Source organism: Morus notabilis, unplaced genomic scaffold, assembly GCF_000414095.1.
Source record: "Morus notabilis unplaced genomic scaffold, ASM41409v2 Scaffold511, whole genome shotgun sequence".
NCBI lineage: Eukaryota > Viridiplantae > Streptophyta > Magnoliopsida > Rosales > Moraceae > Morus > Morus notabilis.
The window spans coordinates 18,997-44,279 of NW_010366479.1; the positions used below are offsets into that span (position 1 = coordinate 18,997).

General features: G+C 33.6%; 4 protein-coding genes across 5 annotated transcripts; 2 read left to right on the top strand and 2 right to left on the bottom strand.

The window, feature by feature from the left end:
• Positions 1-650: 650 nt before the first annotated feature.
• LOC21400838 (citrate-binding protein) lies at positions 651-2,150 on the top strand. Its single transcript, XM_010110320.2, has 2 exons — positions 651-860; positions 1,770-2,150. The coding sequence occupies exons 1-2, from the start codon at positions 651-653 to the stop codon at positions 2,148-2,150; spliced, it is 591 nt and encodes a 196-aa protein (XP_010108622.2).
• A 5,145-nt stretch (positions 2,151-7,295) lies between these two features.
• On the top strand, positions 7,296-8,536 carry LOC21400839 (citrate-binding protein). The gene is made up of 2 exons (XM_010110321.2): positions 7,296-7,508; positions 8,144-8,536. The coding sequence occupies exons 1-2, from the start codon at positions 7,296-7,298 to the stop codon at positions 8,534-8,536; spliced, it is 606 nt and encodes a 201-aa protein (XP_010108623.2).
• Positions 8,537-9,505: 969 nt separating this feature from the next.
• LOC21400840 (sterol 3-beta-glucosyltransferase UGT80B1) lies at positions 9,506-18,091 on the bottom strand. Of its 2 annotated transcripts, none has more exons than XM_024173623.1 (14): positions 17,264-18,091; positions 16,120-16,241; positions 15,263-15,505; positions 14,646-14,757; positions 14,003-14,173; positions 13,749-13,812; positions 13,306-13,363; positions 13,007-13,184; positions 12,527-12,657; positions 11,762-11,864; positions 11,098-11,174; positions 10,605-10,652; positions 10,276-10,425; positions 9,506-9,938 (listed from the first exon to the last, which is right to left on the bottom strand). In XM_024173623.1, the coding sequence occupies exons 1-14, from the start codon at positions 17,499-17,501 to the stop codon at positions 9,726-9,728; spliced, it is 1,908 nt and encodes a 635-aa protein (XP_024029391.1). In that variant the 5' UTR covers positions 17,502-18,091; the 3' UTR covers positions 9,506-9,725. The 2 variants fall into 2 exon arrangements, with proteins under 2 accessions (XP_024029391.1, XP_024029390.1); XM_024173622.1 differs by having other exon boundaries at positions 14,646-14,760.
• Positions 18,092-23,049: 4,958 nt separating this feature from the next.
• On the bottom strand, positions 23,050-24,587 carry LOC21400841 (UPF0496 protein At1g20180). The gene is made up of 2 exons (XM_024173634.1): positions 24,551-24,587; positions 23,050-24,122 (listed from the first exon to the last, which is right to left on the bottom strand). The coding sequence occupies exons 1-2, from the start codon at positions 24,585-24,587 to the stop codon at positions 23,050-23,052; spliced, it is 1,110 nt and encodes a 369-aa protein (XP_024029402.1).
• Positions 24,588-25,283: the final 696 nt, after the last annotated feature.

Genomic DNA, 25,283 nt, shown 5'->3' on the forward strand with positions numbered 1-25,283 from the left:
AAAAAATAGCGAAAATTACACTATACTCCTTAACTTATATCCAAATTATATTAATAAAAACATATTAATCCCCCGCGCAAAATAAATAAAAAGAAGAGCCGTTTTGGCCACTAAAATATGCACAAATATTTTTATTTGTATTATTGCACATAACAGTTGAGTTGTATAAAAAGTTATATTATCTAATCACTATAAATGACTTGCACGTTAAATCGCTCATCAACTATAAGTTCTTGATTCCTGTTTACATTTACTCATGTTTAGGGTTGAAATCTAACTTGGACATATATAGGAAAATTACGCAAAGTTGAAGACAAAAGGATCAAACTTATGAAAATCTGTCAACATTATTGAAATTCAACGTGACCCAAATATTTCTTCCTATAATTATATAATGGTGGTGGTAATGTAAAACTAAAGGAACCACACAATGTGGAAGCAACGTCATTCAATGCAAAACTCATATATATATATATATATATATATATAGCCACGTTATATAAGGAGTACTTACCAAAAATATAGAGAGAAGAAATTAAGCTAACAGCGGAAGAAGAATAATAAAAACAAAAATGAGACTGGATTGGTGTCTCAATGACTGCAAGAAAATAGTATTTGTGAGTTTGTTCCTGCAGTTATGGTTATCGATGATGAGGATTTGTAGTGCACACGATCCTACTGATGGATTCACTCTTGTTCCGTTAACAGCGCAGGACTTTAGGAATGATAAACCTTACAATGAACCTCTCAAAAATCGCTACAGCTACAAAGATGGAGTCAGAAGGTTCTGGGTCTACAACAACGACAAGCCTTTCAAGCCTTCTAGTACCACCAGACCGCGTTCTGAAGTACGCATCAAGGTAATTCTCTCTCTCTCTCCCTCCTTCACTCCCACCACCGGTGGTCCTAATGGACTCTTCTAGTGGGCACTAGGTTAGGAGTGTGAAGATACTTATTGATTTTTTTTTCGTCTCCCTCCTTTCTTCACTCCCACTACCAATGGTCCTAATAGACTCTTCTAAGAGACGCTATGTCAGGAGTGTGAAGATACTACTAATTATTTTTTTGAGAAAAAAAAAAACAATATATATCCATATTAAAAAATTCAAAACCAAACTTAATATCCATAATTTCTTTTAGTACAACTTATGCCTTTTTCTATTATTATAATTTTTTTATGTTTTATGACAATTCATGTTAAAGGATCATGACTACTCTTCTGAAGTTTGGCAATTCGAAGGCTATGCTTTCGTGCCCAAAGGTACCTCCGGCGTTACCATAGTGCAAATCCAAACGCAATATTCAGGTGGAGTCGATATATAGGGGCTTGAGAGATTCGGGTGAGGGAGGATGGGAGCGTCATCACGCATCTAGGTCGGTTGTTGTCCGTCGCAGATTGGGGGGTTAAAGTATGGGTTCACTGTGATGGGTTACAATGAGGGCGAGCTAAGGCGGTGGTGGGGGGTAGGGTTGGCGGGAGTTGGGTGAGACAAGGGTTAGGTTTTCTTTAAGTTTCAAGTTTTTTAGAGCTCTTTATTTAAAAAAAATTTAAAATTTTAGAGTTTTTCTAATTTTTTTGTTTGTTTATTTGACGGTATTCTAGGTATTTTTTAGGTTAAAATTTAATGTTGACCTAAAAAAGTATGAATATGTGTGATAAATCTATTATGAATGCATTTAATGAGATTAAAAACTGAATGTATACTTTTTGAATTAACCTAAAATAAAGGGTATAAAAATGTATATAACCCCTTTTTTCTTTTCTGTAGGGACATGACTATACCTCTGGAGTGTGGCAATTCGAAGGCAACTTTTACGTGCCTAGCGGGACCACCGGTGCATGTATAATGCAGGTTTTCGGTGCAGCCAGTCATGCCACAACTCTGCAATTAAGAGTGTATGATGGTAACCTGAGAGTTTACCGGAACCAAGTGGTGGCTTCTAACATCTACGACAAGTGGTTCAAACTGAATGTGATCCATGACGTTGGTAATTCTAGAGTTACAATCTTCATCAACAATGTGCAAAAGGTTGTCGTTGGAGGCCGAGGCCCGTCTACCTTTTACTTCAAGTATGGAGTTTATGCTCAGGATGGTTCTAGTAACTACATGGAGTCAAGGTGGCGTGGAAATAGAGTCTTCAGAAGATAATTTTAAGGGTCTTTGATCTTATTTTAGAATAATATTATTTTTTGTTTGTAATAAAGTGTGTGGGTATATATACATATACATATACATATATATATATGTACTATCATGACTAGGGTAAGACCTAGATATAGGAGCATGGACATGCAGAAGTTAAAACTTAAAACACAAATATTGCTGCTTGATGGAGACATGAGAAAGCTGTTTGTGTCATTACTATGTATTATTTTCTGCTAGTTAAACCTTGTTTGTTTGTTGTCTATCTATCAGTTTCTTTTAGCTTAAAGTATAAGAAAGGATTAGAAATCTAAACGTGATATAACAAGCTATTTTTCATTAGTTTCAAGTCTATTTATTTAATTATTGTTAAAAAAAGTCTGTCTATTTAATTTTTTTTTTTTTGAAAAGTGAGAAGTAATTAACATATGGTTTGTTTGGTATTGTTTATGTCATGACTGAGAAATTTATCGGAATTATTGTATAGGATAATATTCTCTAGAATCCTTTGTATCATTAATATAAATACTTTTATGATAAATATTTACTGATATAAGTATGGAATAGCAAGTTATATGCTAAAGTTCAGAAATTTCAGACTTTTATGATACGATGCAGTTACCCTTTTTTAGATTGTATTTAAGAAAGAAGTATGGAATGTTGTGTTAAGCCCACAAGTGAGTAAACACATGAATGATAAGTTTAAGAAATGGAAAACGATTGAGAGACATCAATTCTTGGGTTTTAGAAACAATCGAAACGAAAAACGGACGAAAAAGGGGTTCGGAAGGCCGAACCGAGAAAATTAGGGTTTCGACTGATTTGAGTTGACCGAGTCAAAATTTGTTAACCAAGAGTCGACCAAAACGTCGCCCTCAAAAAGTTAGTCAAGAATGGTCAAGGTTGACTAAGTTGACCATTTGTCCGAAAAACACGTATAAAACGCGTACCAGATATGAATTAAACTAAACCAAAATAGGATAATTATTAAATGATCAATGGTTGAGATTAAAAGTGAAAAATTGGATGAAAGGTTGAGATTGAGCCATGTGGCATCTAATGTGGCCGGCCAAGCTTGGAGGAGAGGAAAAGGAAAGATATTTTTGGGATATTTTGTAAAATTTTGTAAAAAGGTCATTGGAAAAGTTAAAATTTCATTTTTGGACTTTTGCTTTATGTATTGGTTGGTTCATTAAAGGTATATTAGGTGAGAAATGGTCATTTCTCATGCATAAGAATAGAGAGCATCAGCCAAGAGAGAAAGAGAGGAAAAAAAATTTCAAAGTGAAGAAAAATGAGATTTAAGTGGAAATCGACGGAATTATCGAGGAACAGCATCACCGAAGCTTGTTCTTCACTCTCTAAGGTGAAATTTCAAATTTTTCCTCTCATTTCTTCACTATGGCTGCACGTGGGATGTTGTAGAAAGCATGAGGAAAATTTCACTTAAGTATGGTAGTTAGTTTTTAATGGTTAAGGAACTTAAAAATTGATGAATCAAGGATAGATTCTAGGTTAATTGACCTTTGTTTCTATCAATTTTTGGTATGGAGAAATTTTATGGAAATATGAGGAAACCCTAGAAATTGTGATATAATTGAAAGAGAAAGTATGTGAATGGTGTTTGATGGTGGAAACAACAGATAAAACGAGCTAAGGTTAGCTCGAAAAACATGTAGAAATAGGCGGAACTCTACCGAAATTTAGTTTGAGTATTTTGAACTAAAACCGGATTTCAAGAGCAATAAGGGATTAAAGTATGAAAAGAAAGGTGATTCGATAATCAATGATGTGTAGAAACCGAACACAATGAGAATTCACAGTTCTGGACCGAAACTGAAAAATTAGGCCCATGACTGAGGAACGTGCACGATTTTAGTGCAAATTCTTGAGATATGAAATATTTTGGGATTGAATACCAAATATAAGGATTGTAGACCTTTCTGAAGTAAATTTCAATGTAATTATTGGTCTTAGATTTTGAATCTAATGATAAAAAATTTATGCAATAGGATCGATTAACGATCGAAGTTGGAAAGCATCAAGTGAGACAACGGATGCATCGTTAGCGAAACTTTGGTAAGTATCAGTAGTTTTTCTTGTCTACAACACGAGTAAATTTATTTCTCTATGTTGCTCAATCCGAGCATATTGTAGACAAAATGTATGCCAGAATGTGAAAGATGACTCCTGAATGTTAGATACAATGTTATGTATGTATCTACAAGACTTAAGTCGTCGTAGAACTTGATTCTGGCAAAAGTATGTGTCGATATTAAGTCGAGGTCAAGTTAAGAGAAAAGTTAAACTTTAACAAAAAGTCAATCTCATGATAAATTGCTCAAAAAAGCACAAATTCATAAGATTTAACTAAAGTTACCGTTTCAATGAGAAAATTGGTAACTGGTAAGAGACCAAACATCCTGTTTGTACCAGCCTTCGAAGGAAAGGTTATTATGAGACTATGAAAGAAATGAAACCGTGACTGAGTTGGATTGGTTAGCTACTCCACTCCTCACTAGTTATGCACGCTATGGTACAACAAGACAGAGCCCATAAGAAGTAAAAGACAATAAAATGAAACACAACAAAAACCGTTTTATATAAAGGTACGGTATCTGTAAAGAAGAATGAAAAGAATGAGAAACACAAAATGAAAGTCGTTCAGAACGTAAAAATATAATATGAACGACTAAAATGAGACGAAAGCTGAAAAGTATGTGATGAAAGAAGAAGAACATAAGTCATACATGTTTTAGTAGTATAGAATGTAATAGGATATATGACATGAATGCATATATGGGTATGCATAATTATTACATCTATTATGACCTATTGATACTTGCTGAGTGAAAGCTCATTAAGTTTGTTCGTGTTGTAGGAAGCTCGGGTAAGGCACCGGCTCCCTGAAACTTGTTGCTGGGCATGCAGAGAGGATGTAGTAACGGAGTGTGGGCAAGTGGGTTGTAGATGCATCACATGTTTTGTATAAAAAGTAAATAGTATTTTATGAATATAGATGACTTATGTAACAAAAGTTGAGTTTACGAGACAGTGAGGCTATGCATAGCAACCTCTAGTCACAATGTATGATTAATGTAATAAAATGCTAGCTAAATGCTACAACATTTTACGAATGGCTGAAAATAGAATGCTAGCTAAATGCTACAGCATTTTACGAGTGGCTGAAAACAGAATGCTAGCTAAATGCTACAGACGTAAGAATGAAAAAAAAAATTGGCCTGAATTTTTAAGAAGTTATAACTGGTAAGTAGTAGAGGTTAAGTAATGTTAAGTATGAACATAGAATAATGATCAAATATTAGGGTCGTCACAATTTATGGGGTTAATCTCATTGTTCCCACCAAACTTTGGGGGTCAGTATTTGGGTAGACATTTTGTTTTAAGACATTGATATATTTTCATAGGTAGAAAATTATATTGGACCAGATTAAAGTTGACTTGTTTAAATTAAAATTTATGTTTAAAGAAAACAATTCACTTTAGACAATCATATATGTTCATTTTAATTCTGGAATGGATTATAAAATAAATATTCTTGACTAATATTTTTGATGTACTAAATGTGACGTCCTGATAATGAACTATGAGTGATATTAAAAAAAACGTAGGACCCCTTAAACAACTCGTTATATATTATCAAAACCTCATTTCAATTTATTAATAAAAAGAAAAAAGTAAAAAGTAAAAAATAAAAATAATGGAATCTAGTCATAAGGGCTAACAGAACAAAAATATAAGAAGAAAAGCTTACGGAAAAGAAATGATTAAACAACCGGAATCAGTGATGAATTATAAGTCGCACTCTACTCTTTTCCCGCCTATCAAAGAAGAGCGCTTTCCGGATGACAGGCACGTTGTGTTAATCAATGTTTGATGTTATTGTAAGACCTAACATCAATGTTTTATATTGATTATATATAATCAAACATTGTTTATATGGAATCAATGTTGTATTATATGTATATTAATAAATGTACTTCTAACATATTGATTATGTATTCAAATCAATGTTTGATTTTAGCTAGCGACAGACCTAACGAATATATTTCTATTGACTAAAAATGAGAGGCAATTAATCAGATAATCAGATTGTTCAATTAGAAAATTACATTCTTTGACAAAAAAAAAAAAAAAAAAAAAATTAAACAACCATAAGAAATAAAATGTTTGATGTTACTGCTCGAAGCCTCTAGCTCGGCTTTACTCCAACTAACCTACCCCAAATAAATTATTTTGATTGCTCTTGAACTAGGTTAGAATTATAATTCTATTAAATTAGAATAACTTTTCTTAAATTTATTAGTCCTCATAGGTTTGACCTCGTTCTCTATTAATTTATATTTCAATCTATTCGTATGCTTGTGATTATAATTAAATTTATAGAACACCCACTCCGATTATGTACTAGTTAATACACCATTAGTTAAAGGTAACATTGCTCCAAAATAAAAATATAAAAAAAGGTAAGGTGACAGCGCTTAAAAAAATAGCGAAAATTACACTATACTCCTTAACTTATATCCAAATTATATTAATAAAAATATATTAATCCCCCGCGCAAAATAAATAAAAAGAAGAGCCGTTTTGGCCACTAAAATATGCACAAATATTTTTATTTGTATTATTGCACATAACAGTTGAGTTGTATAAAAAGTTATATAATTATCTAATCACTATAAATGACTTACACGTTAAATCGCTCATCAACTATAAGTTCTTGATTCCTGTTTACATTTACTCATGTTTAGGGTTGAAATCTAACTTGGACATATATAGGAAAATTACGCAAAGTTGAAGACAAAAGGATCAAACTTATGAAAATCTGTCAACATTATTGAAATTCAACGTGACCCAAATATTTCTTCCTATAATTATATAATGGTGGTGGTAATGTAAAACTAAAGGAACCACACAATGTGGAAGCAACGTCATTCAATGCAAAACTCATATATATATATATATATATATATAGCCACGTTATATAAGGAGTACTTACCAAAAATATAGAGAAGAAATTAAGCTAACAGCGGAAGAAGAATAATAAAAACAAAAATGAGACTGGATTGGTGTCTCAATGACTGCAAGAAAATAGTATTTGTGAGTTTGTTCCTGCAGTTATGGTTATCGATGATGAGTATTTGTAGTGCACACGATCCTACTGATGGATTCACTCTTGTTCCGTTAACAGCGCAGGACTTTAGGAATGATAAACCTTACAATGAACCTCTCAAAAATCGCTACAGCTACAAAGATGGAGTCAGAAGGTTCTGGGTCTACAACAACGACAAGCCTTTCAAGCCTTCTAGTACCACCAGACCGCGTTCTGAAGTACGCATCAAGGTAATTCTCTCTCTCTCTCTCTCTCTCTCTCTCTCTCTCTCCGTCCCACCACCGGTGGTTCTACTAGACTCTTCTAACTCACCGATTTTTCTTTTTTTCCTTTTTTTATTTTTGAGAAAATTACAGAATTTACTTTTTAAAGTATATGGATCTAAATTTTTATCCCTCATTGATTAAATACTTTTTTACTAATATAATTATTTAATTAAAAAATTATTAATCAAGAGAAACACCGTGAAAATCCTGACCAGGGTATTTGTCTCTTTCCTTTTTTTTTTTTTTTTTTGGCCTTTCCCTCCCTCCTTCACTCCCACCACCGGTGGTCCTAATAGACTCTTCTAGTAGGCACTAGGCTAGGAGCGTGAAGATACTTATTGATTTTATTTATTTTTTTTTTTTTGCCTCTCCCTCCTTTCTTCACTCCCACTACCGATGATCCTAGTAGACTCTTCTAAGAGACGCTAAATCAGGAGTGTGAAGATTCTATTAATTACTTTTTTAAGAAAAAAGAACAATATATATCCATATTAAAAAAATTCAAAACCAAACTTAATATCCATAATTTCTTTTAGCACAACTTATGCCTTTTTCTATTATTATTATTTTTTTATGTTTTATGACACTTCGTGTTAAAGGGTCATGACTACTCTTCTGGAGTTTGGCAATTCGAAGGCTATGCTTTCGTGCCCAAAGGTACCTCCGGCGTTACCATAGTGCAAATCCACGGCGCACAACAGGGAGCGACGACACTGCAACTAAGGATCTACGACGGCGGCGAGGGCGAGATGAGATACTACAAGTACAATGTAGTGGCTAGTAATCTGTACGACAGGTGGTTCAGAGTGAACATAATCCACAATGTTGATGAAGGCAAGGTAACGGTTTTCGTTGATGCAGTTAAGAAGTTTGTTGTGAATGATCAAGGACCTGGTGACCTCTACTTCAAATTTGGTGTCTATGCTGCCCCAGCTAATTCTAGTAATTACATGGAATCGAGGTGGAAAGATATTAAGATTTTCAAGAAGTGAATGTGAAAATCTTTAAACATTTTCTTTTTTAAGCAAATAAAGTGCTATTATAGTTTTAGCTATATATATTATTAGGTTAGTTCACTATATATTGAAGTACTTCGCTGTACACTCTTTATCTGAGTTATCATTTTGTTACCGTTTTGTTTACTGCATGCAATTTTATGTAATCTTACATTTATATATATATATATATATATATGTATATAATAGGGAGAATGAACAAATAACAGGTTTATAGTAAATACATGAAGTAAATAATAAATTTTGAAACTATTTGAAATAAATAGTAATTAAGTAAAAAAATTTAGATTGGATGGATGTTAATTTTTTACCCTTACTCTTAATGAATACCCACTTAATCAAATACTATATTAGTTAAAAGAGTATTAATCAATAACAAGGAATAAAATTCTGAACCCATACATTTGTAAAGGTAAGTTTTGTAATTCTTTCTGGTTTTTTAAAATTTGCTGCAGCTTGAGTGGTTCATGTTCTAACATTTTTACTTGCGGGTTTTTTAAACATACGACACAATTTTACGAGTCAAATACAAATATTACAAAAAAGTTAGAATATTTACAAATAGCAAAATTTAATATTATTAAAATGACCACAACGTCATTTTATAGTATAAACATTAATATCTTTCAAATAATTACTGTAATTTTTGTTGTTCCTAAAATATTAAAAAAATTGCTATGTTTCAACTCCACTTTCGTAAATTTTCCGAGTAGTGTAATTTTTACTTAGCGCTGCCCTGCCAATTCTAAGAGCCCAATAATACAACTTCTTAACTTGGAATCATATAGAGATAATATTGAAGAAATTGAAAAAAAAAAAAAAAATTAAGACCAAATATTCATTTGAAATAGAGAAACCACAAACAGTGAAAAATTGGATCAATGCACTACTCTTCTTCTTTATTTTTCTTTTTAATAAAAAATGTACTACAATGACATGCAACCTCTCTTAGTTCTTTATTTTTCTAAGTAAAGAATCAACACTATATTGTTAGATAACACCAAGAACAAAATACTTTAAAAAAAAAAAAAAGCCAAACCCTATACAGGAGAGCCCCCCATGAATAAAATGAATGAGATGCTAAACCAAAATTCTATGAAACCATTAGAAAGAAAAAAAAAAAAAAAAAAAAGGAAAAAAATCTAATGGACAATTAAGAGATACATCAAGAAGACCACAAGCCACCACATGGCAGGCAACACACCATTCCAATTTTAATAAAGAACCGCTGCAAAGGGTTGGGAGGTTCATCGTCATCCGATGATGCAGATGTTATCGGTATCTCGGATGGTAAGTGCCGATGGAATGCATCCACTGCAGCCGCAACGCCGTCTTCGTTTTCTATCAACTTCGCTACCTCCAGCACTCGAGATTTAACCTAGGAGAAAGACAATTAGAATCCGATTAGAACAAGAACTTGCCTTCTTGGATTGTTTCGCAGTGGACGATTTCTTGTGTCATGAAAGTAAAACCAATAATGACAAAGTGGCAACACAAAAGTACCAATCATACGTTCTCTGGTTCAAATTAGATTGGAAAATTGCAGAATATAATAATTACCAATCTTCAAGAATAGCTAGAATAAAAACATTACTTGCAAACATATGATCATTTTCATATGACATAGTTAATAAAGAAAATAATTATGCCGGTGCCATATAATTAAACAAGATGATATTCAAATAAGTTTAAAGAAAATTGCACTTCGGAAATACCTCTGGCTGGAGCATATATCTTATAGCATTTGAGAGATTCTCGACGCTGAGTTGAGATATCGGTATAGGTGTGGGTCCCAGTCCTTTTTTATTTATTCTATCACCCCAAAAGAACTGATCCCCAAAGAACGGAACTATGGTTGTTGGACACTGCATTCATAGTCTAGATGTTAAACAAAACCAACGCCTAGAACAGAATCTTACTTTACCATATAGATTAAAACAGAAGATGGGTTGTCTTGGCAAAGATCATTATCCATTAAACTGTTTTCTTAAGACGACAAATATCTTAAACATATCAAAGAAACAAAAATTGAGAAGAATATTACCCCAGCTCTTAGTCCTGTAGCCGTAGTTCCGGCACCACCATGATGGACCTGCAAATTTGTTACAGTAAGGCTTTGCAATTTCAGTACACAGAAGACCCATATAGTTACAACTGCGAAGTACATTAACACATTCTGCTCCACTCAAAGTTCTAACCTTAATCAGCCCGTTTGGAAGGTATCAAATCATGATTTGGGTTCATTGGCAGAAACTTTGTGAGAGAGGAAATTAATTTAAACTCTTTGTGAGAAAAAAAACATTGTAGCAGAATCATGATTTGGGTTTGAGATACCTTCCAAACAAGCCATAAGCAATTTAACTAGAGTTTCAAAGATTATAAGGATTTAGAATGACCAGTTCGCAAGTAGTATCATTTCTCTTAAAAAAGAACGAAAATGGAAGTGTATACTGGCAAGCAATTTAAGTTCCATTTTGATATGTTGCCTGACACCTAAAAGTTCTCTTCCCACAAAAAACACGAAAAATAGGACTTACCACAGCTGAACATTGAGGAAACAGCCAATCATGAGGGCAATCCTCCAGAAGGAAAACATCTACCGGGACTTGCATTACTGTACGGCACAAAGCAAATTATAAATGAATGAGAATCAGACTTTCTATTTACTATATAAACAGCTAAATATCTGACTAGGTTTTTTCCTTTGTTTTTCTTTTTCTTTTTCTTTTCCTTCCTGAAATGCCTAGCTTCTTTCTCTTTCCTTTTTTTGTTTCCCTTACTGTTTGGAGTTGGAGGGAGCATTAAATTCATTAAGATAAACTATATTCTAAATAATGTCATCTATAATTTTGTCACATTGTCAATCATAAGAAGTACTAAGATCTCCTTTTAGATTTCATTCTCACAATGATCCAAGAGAAACTTAAAAATTTATCTTTTTAATCAAAAGTTCAAAACCATAAGATTATCTGTCATACTAAGCATTTTCTCTTTCTAAATATAAGCTTTGCAGGCATGAGTTGGTGGTTCTCACAACATCCCCAACAACTAGTTTGTTAAAGGCCATGCAGAGAAGCAGGCCGTCTCCATCAATTTTGATAAAGATTTGTAGAAACAAGGACAGGAAACTTCTATAAGCAGTTCAACTTGAAAAAGTGTGTGCAGATGGCAAACAAAATTAGATCAAAAGATGACACTTACAAGTTCCGAGGTCCCCCCAACCACGGTCAATTATTCCTCGTTGTTCTGTGTCCTTCAGTGCCTCCAGAATAATACGCGTGGTTTTCTGGGGATCTTCTAGGGGCTTAATGATCAACAGATGATTAGTTAGAGCCTTTCAAAAGTTGGAAAAGAAAGACGAATTTATCCACCAACAATTCAAATCATGTGAAAAAAAGGGAGAAAAGGAGGGGCCAAATCAAGATATCAAGACTCTTACTCATCATGAACGAATGCATCAGACGCTTATGCATAGTAAATAGGCTCCCTTTGTATTTTTTGCTAAATAAATTCTACATATGTGTCAGGTGAAAGGTGGAATCTTTCTAGTCTTTTCGTCTTCAAAATATTAATTGTGCATGGTTAATTCCTAAGAAATCGTCATTAAATCCCGAATAAACTTGCCAAACCCTCTGTGATAGCAACACTTTTAAGGTCCATTACTCCGTTGGAACAGAATGGTATAAAGTCAGATTCTATACTATACAGTTGTGACCAGCACATTGAAGAACCATAAAAATGATTGCTATAGAAGATCAAAATGTTAGAATAGGAAAAGAAATGTTGACCCGCCACCTTAAAGCCTAAGCTTTTGGGAGAATTTGAACTAGCAAAAAAAAAAAAGTTTTAAAAAAATCTATATTAATTCACCATTTAATTATCAAAAGAAAACGCCTATTTTTGGTTGAACAAAAATTAAAACTGTTCAACAAGATATATATGCATGGCCTAGTTAGATCAGCGTACCATACTTCCAAACCCAATATATACGGGTTTGGGCCCTTTTTGAATCCACTGAACAAACTTCTCTTGTGGTTGATACTTTGACCCAAGGTTTAGAAAACAATACCCAACAACATCAACCAAAGGTCCCCAATCTGCAAATTTTTTTTAGCATGAAGTCAAAATGTCTTTCTAAGAAGACCAACACAATACATGAACTCATGTTCCAAAAGATTTATGAAATATAATTAAGAACATGAATCTAAAATAATACACACGGCAATAATTCAGTTCATTCTACAAAGATCAGGTAATAGAGTGCCTAAGACCTCTTGGTCTAGTTGCACTGGGGGGTTTTGGGTGAGGGACTGCAGGTTCAAGCCCATCTTGTATTAAAGATCAGGTAATAGAGTAGAGCGAAATCAAAGGAGATGACATGACTAAAATCACCGTAAAGCAACAACTGATGGGTAATTATCTCAAATATAAAACAAAAGGCCTTACCAGAGGGCTTTGGCACGACATGAGGACTCCACATATAGCCTGTTGGGAGATGAGATATTGATCCGTGGTACGTACTGAAATATGCAATGGGAGCGCTCTTCAACTTTCTCTTTCTGAAGTCATTAATATATCCCCTGATGCCCCACCATATCAATAAATCCACAACGATATATGAAAGCTGGATCCAGCAAAGACAATTTTGAGAAAAGAAAACATTGCAATTGTCAACTCAGTTGCAATGTTTTATTCACAATGACACCAATATTAAGTCAAAAGAGTGACGTCAAGCGAGAACATACCCAGTAGCCAGCAATCTGAGAAACACGTGCCAGTGGATGGGGAAATTCATATGTCGGCCTGCCTATTGAGAACCGATATGAGATTGCATATTCCAAAATCAAAGACCGAAAATAAAGAAAAGCAACCAAAAGCAACCAGCATTCACAAACATCAACAACGACATGCTTCTAGAAGTTTCAGTATTTAGCTTGGTTTTTTCCTTCTATTTCATGTTTGTCTCAAAATGTTAAAGCATCAATGTATCAAGAATCACCATGACATCCATCATATATTCACATTACCTCATTCCAAAACATTTACCCTTCTGCAGTGTTCTGAGCATCGTTACTCATGGTACACATTTATTTTTATTTAAGACAAAAAAATATTGCCATAAACGATAGGTGCATGTGAATAAGTCCAAAAGTAATAAAAGCTAAAGAGAGCTTTTCGCAGATCATACGTCCATGGCATTGTGAAGAAAATGTGAAGAGGTACACCAAGGGCTTCAGCAACATGTGCATGTCCTGCAACCCAAAGTAAATAATATTTTTGTTCAACTAAACCCAATAAAATAAAATAAAATAAAATAAGAGTTACTGAAAACTTAATAAATAGTTACCATCTGCCACCCAAATCTAAAAATCACTTGAGACGGGTACATAAAAAAATAATAAAATTATAGTGCCGTAAGATATTCAGCTTCCAGATACTCACCATAAGCAGGAGGGTTTGCAATAATTGCCTGTGCTTTAAAGGGAACCCCGGTTTCCAAATCTGGTTCTGTGCATGCCGGAAGAAGCGATTCGATGATGGCCCTCAACTGCTTCCTTTGTAGTGATATTTCTTTTGGTCCAGATGGGATGAGACCTTTGTTTCTAGCCATATCTAAAAGTAATAAAATAATCCATGTCATAAACTTATAGTAAAACAATCACAAGATGAGTTCGACGTGATAGCAATACTCGAGTTTCTCCAATGATCAGGAGAACGGATAAGAAGAAGAGTGGCAACAGAGAGAGAGAGAGCATAACCACCAATAAAATGATGTTAATGCATTCCTATAATTTAATGGAATTCAGAAGGCGACAAGAGAGAGAGAGAGAGAGAGAAAGCATAACCACCAATAAAATGATGTTAATGCATTCCTATAATTTAATGGAATTCAGAAGGCGACAAAAGTTTAACTCATGACGACAAAGGTTCACAGAATGTGATCTTATAACGACATTTGAAGTTTGAAGCAACCAATACAAAATTTATTTGCAATACATGACCAGGAGAGAAGGAAAAACCAGAAAACAAAAACATAATAATAATGATAATAAATAAAAAAAGTGTCAAATTAGGGATCTCTTACATCCTGCCAAAACCCGAGGATCACCACCCAAAGGATAGAAGTCTACTCCGGCTGATTTTACAAAAGTGCTGAAGTTTGAGTGAGTGGCCAACCTAACATGATGACCGAATTCCTGCTAGTTAACATTGAAACAAATGTTAATGAAAAGTCAATTACCACAAACAATAATGACTAATACATTATTCTTTTGAATTAAGAACAAATAATACTTCAGAATTTTAGTACTTCCAGCAAGGAGGCACAATCTAGTTAACAACACAGAAAAAGCAAACTATCATATTCCAGATTAGCAAAGATTGTAGCCAAAATTTCAGAATAGTAGTAATTAAGATTCAAAGCACTTGTATTACCAGTAAAGGAACATCTAAGTATGATAACATCAACACTATCCGTAGATGTACCCAATTGACTAAATATAAGAAGAAAAACTAAGAATAACAATCCCTTCCATTCGACCAACAGATGTTTGTTATGTGTTTTTATGTCTGTATGAGTCACCATTCAACATATACCGTAGCTTAGTTTGAGTGGCATTAAGTATTAATGCATCATATATAGATCTTCTTAGAAATTTGGTACATTTTTTCCAATAAGAATGATAACCAGATATCACATACCTGAAGCCGCTTTGCCATAGCCAAGAAAGGTTGAACATCTCCTCTCGTACCAACTACAAGCATGACAATTTTCAACCTTGGAATTGATTTACCGGCTTTGGAATTCGTACCAGCAATAAAGATAGGTGCCCCTTCAATGCTCTGAAGCTCTAACAACTCACAAGCAACTGGTCCATGTTTTTCTAAATCGACTTCTACAGTTCCATCATTTTGTATCTTGACTAGATCAACAATAAGTTGTTGCTGAGGACCAATCGGAGTGGTAATTAGCATTTCAGAAAAAAAGATAAATAATAACACGCGCGCACACAAAAAACAAAGGTTAACTTCGAGAAAAAGTTAGGAGAATAATAAGACTGTGACCATATAAATAAAACATTGGATTGACTGGCTCCTCAAGATACCTTTAAAAAGTATAATGTGCAAGAACAAAGATGACCCTCCATTATCTGTCATAATTCTATTAACAACATCTAAATAATTATATTGAATGACCAGAAAGATATACAAAAATTATGCTCAAGTAATCATCTAGCTAGTCTTGTTTGAAAACCAGACAACAACAGTAGTATATAATGCTCACTAAAAAGGAAATTGCACACTCTATATACAAACTAGAAGATTTCATGTCAATAAACAACATGTGGCTTCATAAATAAGACCATCACAAATGAGCACATTTCTAGTGCGTGTTACTTAACAACTCTAATCTACATAGTACATACGAAAATGTTACAAGCAGATAAGCGTATGAAAACTAGGGAACGTTTGTCTAGGTGTCACATGCCGTTGAAAGAAAAAAACAAAAATATAACATACAAAAACGTACAACGAATGCAAATGGTTTTGAAATCTACCTTTTCACGCTCTGACAATCTATCTAGCTTCTCCGTCATGGATCGAGAGAATGTAATCCCATGATCATCATTTATTAAACATTTATGGGTTCCAACAGGTGCAGTGACGCAATGATCCAAGCCTTTAAGAAGAAATGATTCCAACATCAGTCAAAAGAGCCAATAAGCTTCATAATACAAATAATATAAAAGCATTCAGCCAATACAATCCCATCATTACAATAAACATAAAAAGCATTCAGTATCAACAAATATATCTTCGTTCACTGGCATGTAGAGCATGAAGTTCAATTGATACCATCAAAGTAAGAGAGAAGAAAACCACCCACCTAGCACATAATGCAAGACTAAACCAAATTGGCACTGCAATTTCGAACTCTAGTATTTGGGAAGGCGTGGAAACTGCTTATACATCAAAACTATATACGATAACTCTTTTACTGATACATTCATACACATAGCAGCACACTTTTTAAAGATATGAGGGCACAGTAAGCAATGATATGAATATGATCAGGATTTAAGAACTCCTAATTAGTGGCTCTTCCCATTTTCAAATTAAAATCTACCTTTACAAGAAGTCCAAAAACTGTTGTAACTAGGTATTGAGGCAGCTCCAACTTAGTATCTTGGTATAATTTCAGAAGGCTGAAATACAACTGTTCACAGAGCAATATTTTTATATTGTTTACCAATGAGCTAGGATGTTTTTCAGAATCCTACTATACCTTGATATCCACAAGCAGATTCATACATAAGCTACCATCTATTTCCAATATACAACGAAATATTCAAGGAGAAAAATCCAATATAATATCGCAAATTTTTTCAAAAAAAAAAAGGCAAAAAATAGGGCAACAAATAGGTTAAAACATCAAAGATTTATACAACAGTAAAGAGTTCTGTTACACCTAAAGAGTTGACGTATATTACGCAAAAGTGTATCACATACTTGAAAAGTTTCCCTATGCATAAATATAGAAAATACGTCTATTGTATAAATGAGCATCCCAGTCCTGTTAAGCTCAGATCATTTGGCTATTGAACAACAAACTTTTTTTTTTCACTTCTAAGCTTAATTTTCAAGTCCCCTTCTGCAAAACAAAAAATTCAAGAACCGAGATTGGCCGGCGGCAGGCCTAACCTCTCCGAGGCGAAGAGCTGTTGTTGAACTCCTTTGACAGAGCCATTAGGACTGACGAGCGCTTCTCCTCCGATTTCGTCTTCCGATTTTCCGCATCAGATTGTTCATTTCCAGAGTTATTATCACCACCACCACCACCACTCTGCTGGTCAAAATGATTAACACTTTCTTCCAAATGCTTCATAGGATGATGATCCAAATGCTTCATAGGATGATGATCATCCCCATTACTCCCCATTTCACCAAAACACAAAACAAAAAACAATTGAAACCCACAAAAGACTATTACAGCTTCAAGAGCCTTTTCATTAATGTCTCAACATTTCTCTACTTCCTAATACTGCAAAAAAATCCTTAATCAATTGTGATTGAACACAAATGGCAAGTAAAATCCTCCCACAAGACCCCAGAAGTTTAAAACCCTTATCCCCAAAACCTCGAAAATCTGAGGAGATTAGGAAAGAACATAAAGGCCAAAAGCCAACTAACACCTAAAACACAACAGACCCAGGTGCTGAAAAACCTTGTACAGAAAAACCCAGCTTCGAAATTATCGAAAAATTGCACAGAAAAAACAGGGTCGCAAAAGCCGAGTATGATTAAGCCCCTTTTTTCCTTCTCTTTTTTCTTTTTTTTTTTTTTCCTCAAACTGGACCAAACAGTGTCCCCACCAGTTAGTCAAACCACGCAGAAGAAGAACGTTTGATGGGTCAACAAGACACGATGAAAACTACAAGAAAAAAAAAAAATATGGATTCTGAAATCGTGTTTTCAATTAGAAGAATATCCCCAGCAAGTAGAATAGTTCAGTGGTTGGCACTGTTACAATTGGACACTGAACGGCAACTTGGGAAGCTTCACGCTGGTTGGAGTCGAAGAGGCATTCCCCAACACACCAAACGACACGTAGCTCTTTTTTTCGATTATTTGTATAATTATCCTCTAAATTATGTACCTTAATTTAAAATGTTCTTAATAATTTTAAATCATTTAGAGCCCGTTTAAAAAAATTTATTCTCTGATTTGAATCATGATTCATAATTTATTATAATATTTTTTCTCATAAAAAATATACATAAATTAAAAATAATTTTAATCTCATTATTTTAATCCATAAACTAAACGAACTCTTAAAATATCTCTCAACAAAAAACATATCAAAACACCACTCTCTCCATATTTATAAATCTAACCGGAATACTGACGTGTCATTATTATTTTACATTGACTGATATATTAAATTCTAATTAACTTTATTAAAATGATTTAAGTATTAAAAAATAATAAAGAATAGTAAAAAAATATTAAAGAAGAAAAAAAAAGCTTGATATACTAAAATTAATAGAAAAAAAATAAAAAACCTGAAAACAAGGTCGTCTCCTTCCTCTTGGTTTTAGTTGCAGACCCAAAAATAACCCACACCCCCTAATCAGTTTTCATGGCCAAACATGTAAGCCCTGCCCATCCCCACTGGAGATCTTGCCAACTATCCCCATCCCCTACTGTGACCCACTGCACCTAAGCGAACCCAGTTAGGAATGTTAATTTGTGTCACGTATTGTGTTCATGTCGTATTTTGATCGTTTCTTTTTAAATTTACAGTCAACCTGAATATGACCCGTGATACGAAATTTTTTAAAAACTGCAACACGAACACGACACGATCACTTTACAGGTTGACACAACACGACACGAAAATAACCCGTGACACGAAATTGACACATAAATTAGAAATTGACACGAAAATTATATATATATATATTTTAGTTTTTTATATATTAAAAATAACTTAAAATTCATAATACACTAAAATACAATAACATCCATCAAAATTAAGCAAATAATAATATATAATTTTGAATATAACTATTATAATATCACAAGTTCATAATAAAATCTAAAATATTTAATGAAATATATATATATATATTAGTTTTTTATGAGTTTCGTGACGTGTTCGGGTTTAGTGGTCCAACCTGAAATTGATTCGTGTTTTTCATGTCAATTTCAGATCGACCTAATTCTGACCCGAATATCTTTTTTCTCAATCCTAACCCGTGAAATTCGTGTCATTTTTTAATTATGTTATTGTGTCGTGACTCATGTTACTGGCCCTAAACCCAGCCAAGTCTCATCCTAATCACGTCGCCCACCTTGCAAACCCCAGCCTAATCGCGCCGCCGACCTCGCTAACCCAGCCATTCCAATCGCGCCGCCCACCTTGCGAACCCAATCAAGCCACCTCCCAATCGTGCCGGACCTCCAACCTTGGCTGTTGTGAAATGTGAATGAGAGTTGGATTTTTTCAGTTTACCAAATAGAGGAGAAGAGGGGTTGAGAGAAAAATGGTGGTTTAAATTTTTGGTATTTACTTTCTTTCAGTAAACAGAGAAGAAGAAGAAGAAGATGGAAGACGGGGGGAGAATGAACTGGGAAGATTGGTTTTACGTTTGTTTTGTTTAATCAGTTTGATCCATTTTTATTTTTGTTTTGGGTGTTTTTTCATTAGTCTTTGGAATTTTGAATTTTATTTGATTGTTGTGTCATTTTATATTAAGTAATTGATTTTTTATTAATAAATAATATTTATATTTTAAATACTTTTTATAAACTTTATTTAATTACTTGTCACGTTAGAAATCCGTTAAAATTATAAACAGAAGAAGTATTTTGAACTATTTTCAATAAATCAGAGCTATTTTAAATGATTTAAAAAAATTAGAAGGTATTTTAAAACGGAGTACATATTTCAGGGAATATTTATAAAAATTAACCTTTTTTTCTTTTTATTTTGTGTGACTTTAATTAGAGTTTAGCCCTTGATTTAAAAAGAAAAAAGAAAAGAAAAACATGAACTAGTCATCCTTGAAGAAATAAGGTGACATTTGAGCTAAAAATGAAAAAAAAAAAAATTCCTCTGATGTTATTTCTTTTAATGGAACAGAAACACCAGGGTTTTTTATTTATCAGTCGTCAAATTTATATTACTTTTCAATTTAATTTGATTTCTGATCACATTTAATACAGATTCGACGGTTAATAAATAAAGAACACTAGTGTTCTAAAAAAACACCAGAGAAAGTCAAAAAAAAAAAAAAAAAACCTTGAACATCCTTGAATAAAAGTCCTTTAACATTCTTTTTCTCTCTAAAATACCCTGAGTTGACATATTCCTTGTTAATTTCTCTTTAATTATGTAATGTAATGATCATATGGGTACTCATTAAATTAAACAATGCATTCAACAACTCTATACAGATTGACAGGATTAAGCAGGACTGCTCGTCAAGAGATCAAGTTACCATGACATGTAGAAAAAGGAGAAAAAGGTTTCCAGTACTCCTATTGTTTTGGTTCGCTATGATATTCTAATTAGGTTTTCTGTTCTGGTTAATTATATATATGTATTGTTTTCCTAATGTTCGTTTTTTTTTTTCGTTTTTTAATTACCACTTTTCATATTGTTAGAATGAAAATGCCAGACTTGATGACCAAATTAATAGCATTCCAGATGATGTTTTCGGTTCCATTCAATTACATTTAAACATGAGAGGGGCAGTGAGGACTAGCATTCTCATAAAAAGATGGAGACACTTGTGGAAATCCTCGTTGAGAAAAGCTTGAATTTGATGATACAAATTGGTTTATGAGCCGATCCGATATGCCGCGACTTGAACAGAATGTTTCCTTTGTGAGATGGGTGAATCAAATTTGAGCAGTTCATTTGGGTACCATAGACTCCTTCAAGTTGAAACGTCGGATCCGTTTAGTTCGCTGATTCGAGTTGATATGTGATTTTATGTAAGAGTTTTTTATTGGTAGCAAAAAAGTTAAATGTGACTGTATCTGAGAGTTTTTTACTGTAGCAAAACTCAAATTATAAACTTGAATTGGTGAAATGAATGGGACTGTTATTTACCACTAAAATACAGTCATGAATTTGAGAGGTGGATTAAACTTGCTGGGGCGGGGATAAGAATGTTCAAAGAGCTTTACATATGCTTTTCTAAAAGATATGAGAGTCTAGGCCGGAAAAATTGGATGGTTGATTCATTTCCTTACTGGGTATTTGCTGTTTGATCACGGTAAATTCGAGCTTAAGGCACTTATCTTTGAGCGCTTGTATAAGTTAAGTCTCCATTCAAAGTTTAGAGGCTCTTTTCCTTTGGTCCTAAGAGATACTCGTGTGACAAAAGAAAATCTTATGAACATCTTGTCCGTTTGTTCATCCCTTGAATGGCTTAGTATGATTGACTGCTATATACCAAGATGGTTAAAGTTTACAAGTGGATCATGTCCGTGTCAAGTTGAAACACTTGAACATATCTTCTTGTGGGATTTTGGAGGAGATTGATATTTGTGACATTGTAAAAAGTCTTGTATCATTTGAGTATCAGGGAAATAGATTACGATAATTTCTGTGCACAAAAAGTTCATCAGTTAAAAGACTTCGGCCTTGTTCGCTTCATAAATTTGAGTTTTTAATTTGAGTTGAGATGTTACATTTTTTGAGAGTTTTTAACTGTAACAGAAAAAGTTAAATGTGATATTTTTTTAGAATTTTAACTGTAGCAACTTAAAACTAAAAACTCGAATGAACGAGGCTTAAATTTTTCTTCCGATAGGAATCCTGGTGAGAATTATGACCTCAGCAATATTGCAAGTGATTTTTCACAACTTGAGATCTTATTTTTGAGCTACTCACCTGGTATTCAGGTAACTAATTTTCAAAGAAATAATATTGAATATTTTTTAATTATTTGTATTATTAGTACCATCAATCCCTAAATTATCATACTTTGTTTATTGCGCAGCTGGTTTACATGGACAGCTATTTTTTAGAGTTTTGTTATAGTAAAAAGTTTTAAAAAACAGTCACAATTAACTTTTTTATTACAGTTTAAAGCTCCCACATAAAGTCACATATCAATTTAAATTAAAAACTTGAATAATCGAACTAAACGGCCCTTAGAATTAAAAACTCGAATCGAGTTTTCTTGCAGCCGGCCTCGTTCATTTCACCGATTCGAGTTTAGAATTTGAGTTTTACTATAGTAAAAAGCTCTCAAAAATAGTCACATCTAACTTTTTTATTACAATAAAAAACTCTCACATAAAATTATATCTCAACTCAAATTAAAAATTCGAATCAGTTAACTAAACGGGACAGCTATTAGGATTTTAATTAGACGCTAAAAGAGGACAAGAGGAAACCAAACAACCCAAAATATGGACAGCTGTACAAGTTTTTAGTGATGAAGGCTGAAGCACAAAATCTTTAAAAGACAAACATGCCCTTGGTTGAAGTACAAAAGAAAACAACAAGCATACCCCTTCTATAATACTAAGAATATTAAGAGTCCGTTTAGTTGGAGGATTCGTTCTCTGATTCGAATCATGGTTCATGGTTCGCTACAGTATTTTCTCTCACAAAAAACACACATAAATCGAAAATGATTCTAATCTTATGGTTTTAATCCATAAACCAAACGGGTTCTTATAGATTATAGAACTTTGAGTGAGGGGTTTGTGCGGGATGGTGGGACGGCAGAGGGTGCCAATTTAATTGAGATATGTTGTCCTGTATAATACTAGTTATATCTTTTCTTTATTAAAAAAAATTACTGAAAAAAAGTATACATGCATTACGAAAGAATATATAACTGTATATCCAGAAAATATTTATATATATTTACATATATAGTAACTGTATATAATCATAGTATTTGCTAAAACCTGATCACTTTCACTAAAAAAACACCTGAAAATGATAGAATTAATCCTAGCTATAGTTCTTCTGCACATGCTGTACTAGAGAACATTTCCTTAATTACCAAAGCTCTAGCCCTATTAATAGTCACAAGGCTCAGAATAACATGCTCTTCTAACTCCTCCATTTGCTTTCTGAACCCAAAATCACCCTTCTTAAGCTCCTTCACCGCCTGCAAACAAAACCTGTACTCTCTCCTCACCAAGCAGGATTGTATCATCTTCTTGTTGTGATCAAATGTGCCGCCCAGACGCGCCACAAGCCTGCTCATCGTGTCGAAATCTCTGTTCAGAATATAAGTTCCCTTAGCTGCTAAGTCCAGCTGATTCCCCACTTTTCTGAGAAATCCACTTCTCAGAAATGAGAAATTAGAGAGTTTGTTCACCAAGCGTTTCAATGGAAAGCCGAAAAGCGCAGGTCCCATGAAAAGGGCGGTGAGAGTATGTGCTGCTAAAACAATGGCTGCTAGAGCTACTAGGCCACAAGCCGCTGTAATGCAAATCCCAGAAGCCTTTTGTAACCCTTTGATGAGTTTTATCTTCTTTCTCACCTTCTTCCTCATTGATTTAAGGCACTGAAACACTGCAGAGTACTTTTCGCGTATCATCTTGAAATCGTGGTCGTTTGGATTCAAAAAAGGGTTTGTCCCGATGAACAAGTTTAGCTCAGAGATGATCAGCTTGAAATTCTCAGGAGAACACTCCTGATCACGACTTATATCATCGATGCCGTCGAGCAGCCGTTGGATGAAGTGATGATTGGATTGTATTTGGTTGATGCTTCTGAGAAGGTGGCTGCAAATTGTTGAGGCCTCGGCGCTGATGTCAAAGTACTTGAGCATAAGAGTTTTGAGCTCCGGTAGTTTGGAAAGAATTAGAGCTGATTCTAGTATGCCGGGTATCGCTTCTTGGCCCGGTTCAAGTAGGGTTTCCGAGAACTTCCGATGGCAATAAGACGGAGAAGATTGCTCATGGTTTACTAGTAATTGAGCTTTGTTGAAGAAGTCGGCGTAGGATTTGGTTCTTAATGCACTCACATATTCCTCATTTATGTTTAGGCTTTTGCGAACTTCCCTCAATTCCTTCTCAACTGGTGTTAATTTGGAGGTAAATCTACCATGAGTATATATGTTAAGACATTAAGAAAAAAAAATATAAAAAAAAAAACGAAAGAGAGCAGTACATGACCTGAATACATCAATAATCCTTAATTCTTGAAAAGAAAAAAGAAGAAAGGAAAATATACCCTTGAGAGAAGAAAGCATCAAATATGATATGAAAAAACAAACTAAATAAAACCAAAAATAATAACTATTAACTAATTATAGCATCTTACGTTGTTTTCTGTTATGAAAAATATACTTGTTTACTTTAGTAACATAAGGCACGGATTTAATTATCTTTATACTATCAAAAGACATGTATAGTGATCTTGGAATTTCTTTTTCATTTTATTTTTGGTATATTATGATCTTGGATGTTACAACATGATCACATGTACACATTTAAATAGCATACCTCGTTTGATCTTTAGAGCTCTTATCCTTGCCCACATATTGGGTACAATATAGCGTAAAATTAAACGAGAGACAATTGATGGATATCAGACTAGCTAAAAGAGGAAGAGAGAGCTCTAAAAATGACAACCACTTCGAACTGAGAGACTTTGATAGGAAGTTGACAAAGCTCAGGTTAATTTTCTGAATACAAGCACACACTGTATGATATATATATATATATATATCTATATATATGTATATATATATATATAATGAAGGGCTTTGATGATTACTTTAACTTCCATTCTCATCAATATATATATATATATATATATATATAGAGAGAGAGAGAGAGAGAGTTACTTCTGCAAGTTGTTTGCAAGATTCATCAAGGCTAAATTTGCTGAAGAAGCCCCTCATGATGCCCTTTTGCTATTTGTATTTTTTAGACTTCCTTTCCTTCTTATCCTTTTCGTATTTTGTCTTCACTTAAGTTGTACAGTCTTGTAAGCATTCCATTTAAAGCCTAAAGGAACACGCCAGCAATATTGATTTTTCTGAAACATTATATGGGCAACAGGATCTCCTTTCCTTCGAAAAAGAATAATTATCTTTTGTTTTAGGATTTTGATTTTTTTAAATGTTTAAATAAATACTTTTCAGAAATTATTTTAGGTTAGTTTTGGCCGTTAGCCTTTTTTTTTTTTTTTTTTTTTTCAAAAAATGCATGATTGATGAAACTGAAATACATT

Excerpts from the sequence above, each read along its gene's own strand:
- LOC21400841 (XM_024173634.1), bottom strand. The coding sequence starts at position 24,587 with ATGTGGGCAAGGATAAGAGCTCTAAAGATCAAACGAG. Across the intron at positions 24,123-24,550 it reads AGCTCTAAAGATCAAACGAG|TTGAGAAGGAATTGAGGGAA; the intron begins GTATGCTATTTA and ends AATTAACACCAG.
- LOC21400839 (XM_010110321.2), top strand. The coding sequence starts at position 7,296 with ATGATGAGTATTTGTAGTGCACACGATCCTACTGATGGATTCACTCTT. Across the intron at positions 7,509-8,143 it reads GTTCTGAAGTACGCATCAAG|GGTCATGACTACTCTTCTGG; the intron begins GTAATTCTCTCT and ends TTCGTGTTAAAG.
- LOC21400838 (XM_010110320.2), top strand. The coding sequence starts at position 651 with ATGAGGATTTGTAGTGCACACGATCCTACTGATGGATTCACTCTTGTT. Across the intron at positions 861-1,769 it reads GTTCTGAAGTACGCATCAAG|GGACATGACTATACCTCTGG; the intron begins GTAATTCTCTCT and ends TCTTTTCTGTAG.
- LOC21400840 (XM_024173622.1), bottom strand. The coding sequence starts at position 17,501 with ATGGGGAGTAATGGGGATGATCATCATCCTATGAAGCATTTGGATCAT. Across the intron at positions 15,506-16,119 it reads GATTGTCAGAGCGTGAAAAG|CAACAACTTATTGTTGATCT; the intron begins GTAGATTTCAAA and ends ATTGGTCCTCAG. Across the intron at positions 11,175-11,761 it reads TTGGGGGGACCTCGGAACTT|TAATGCAAGTCCCGGTAGAT; the intron begins GTAAGTGTCATC and ends TGTGCCGTACAG.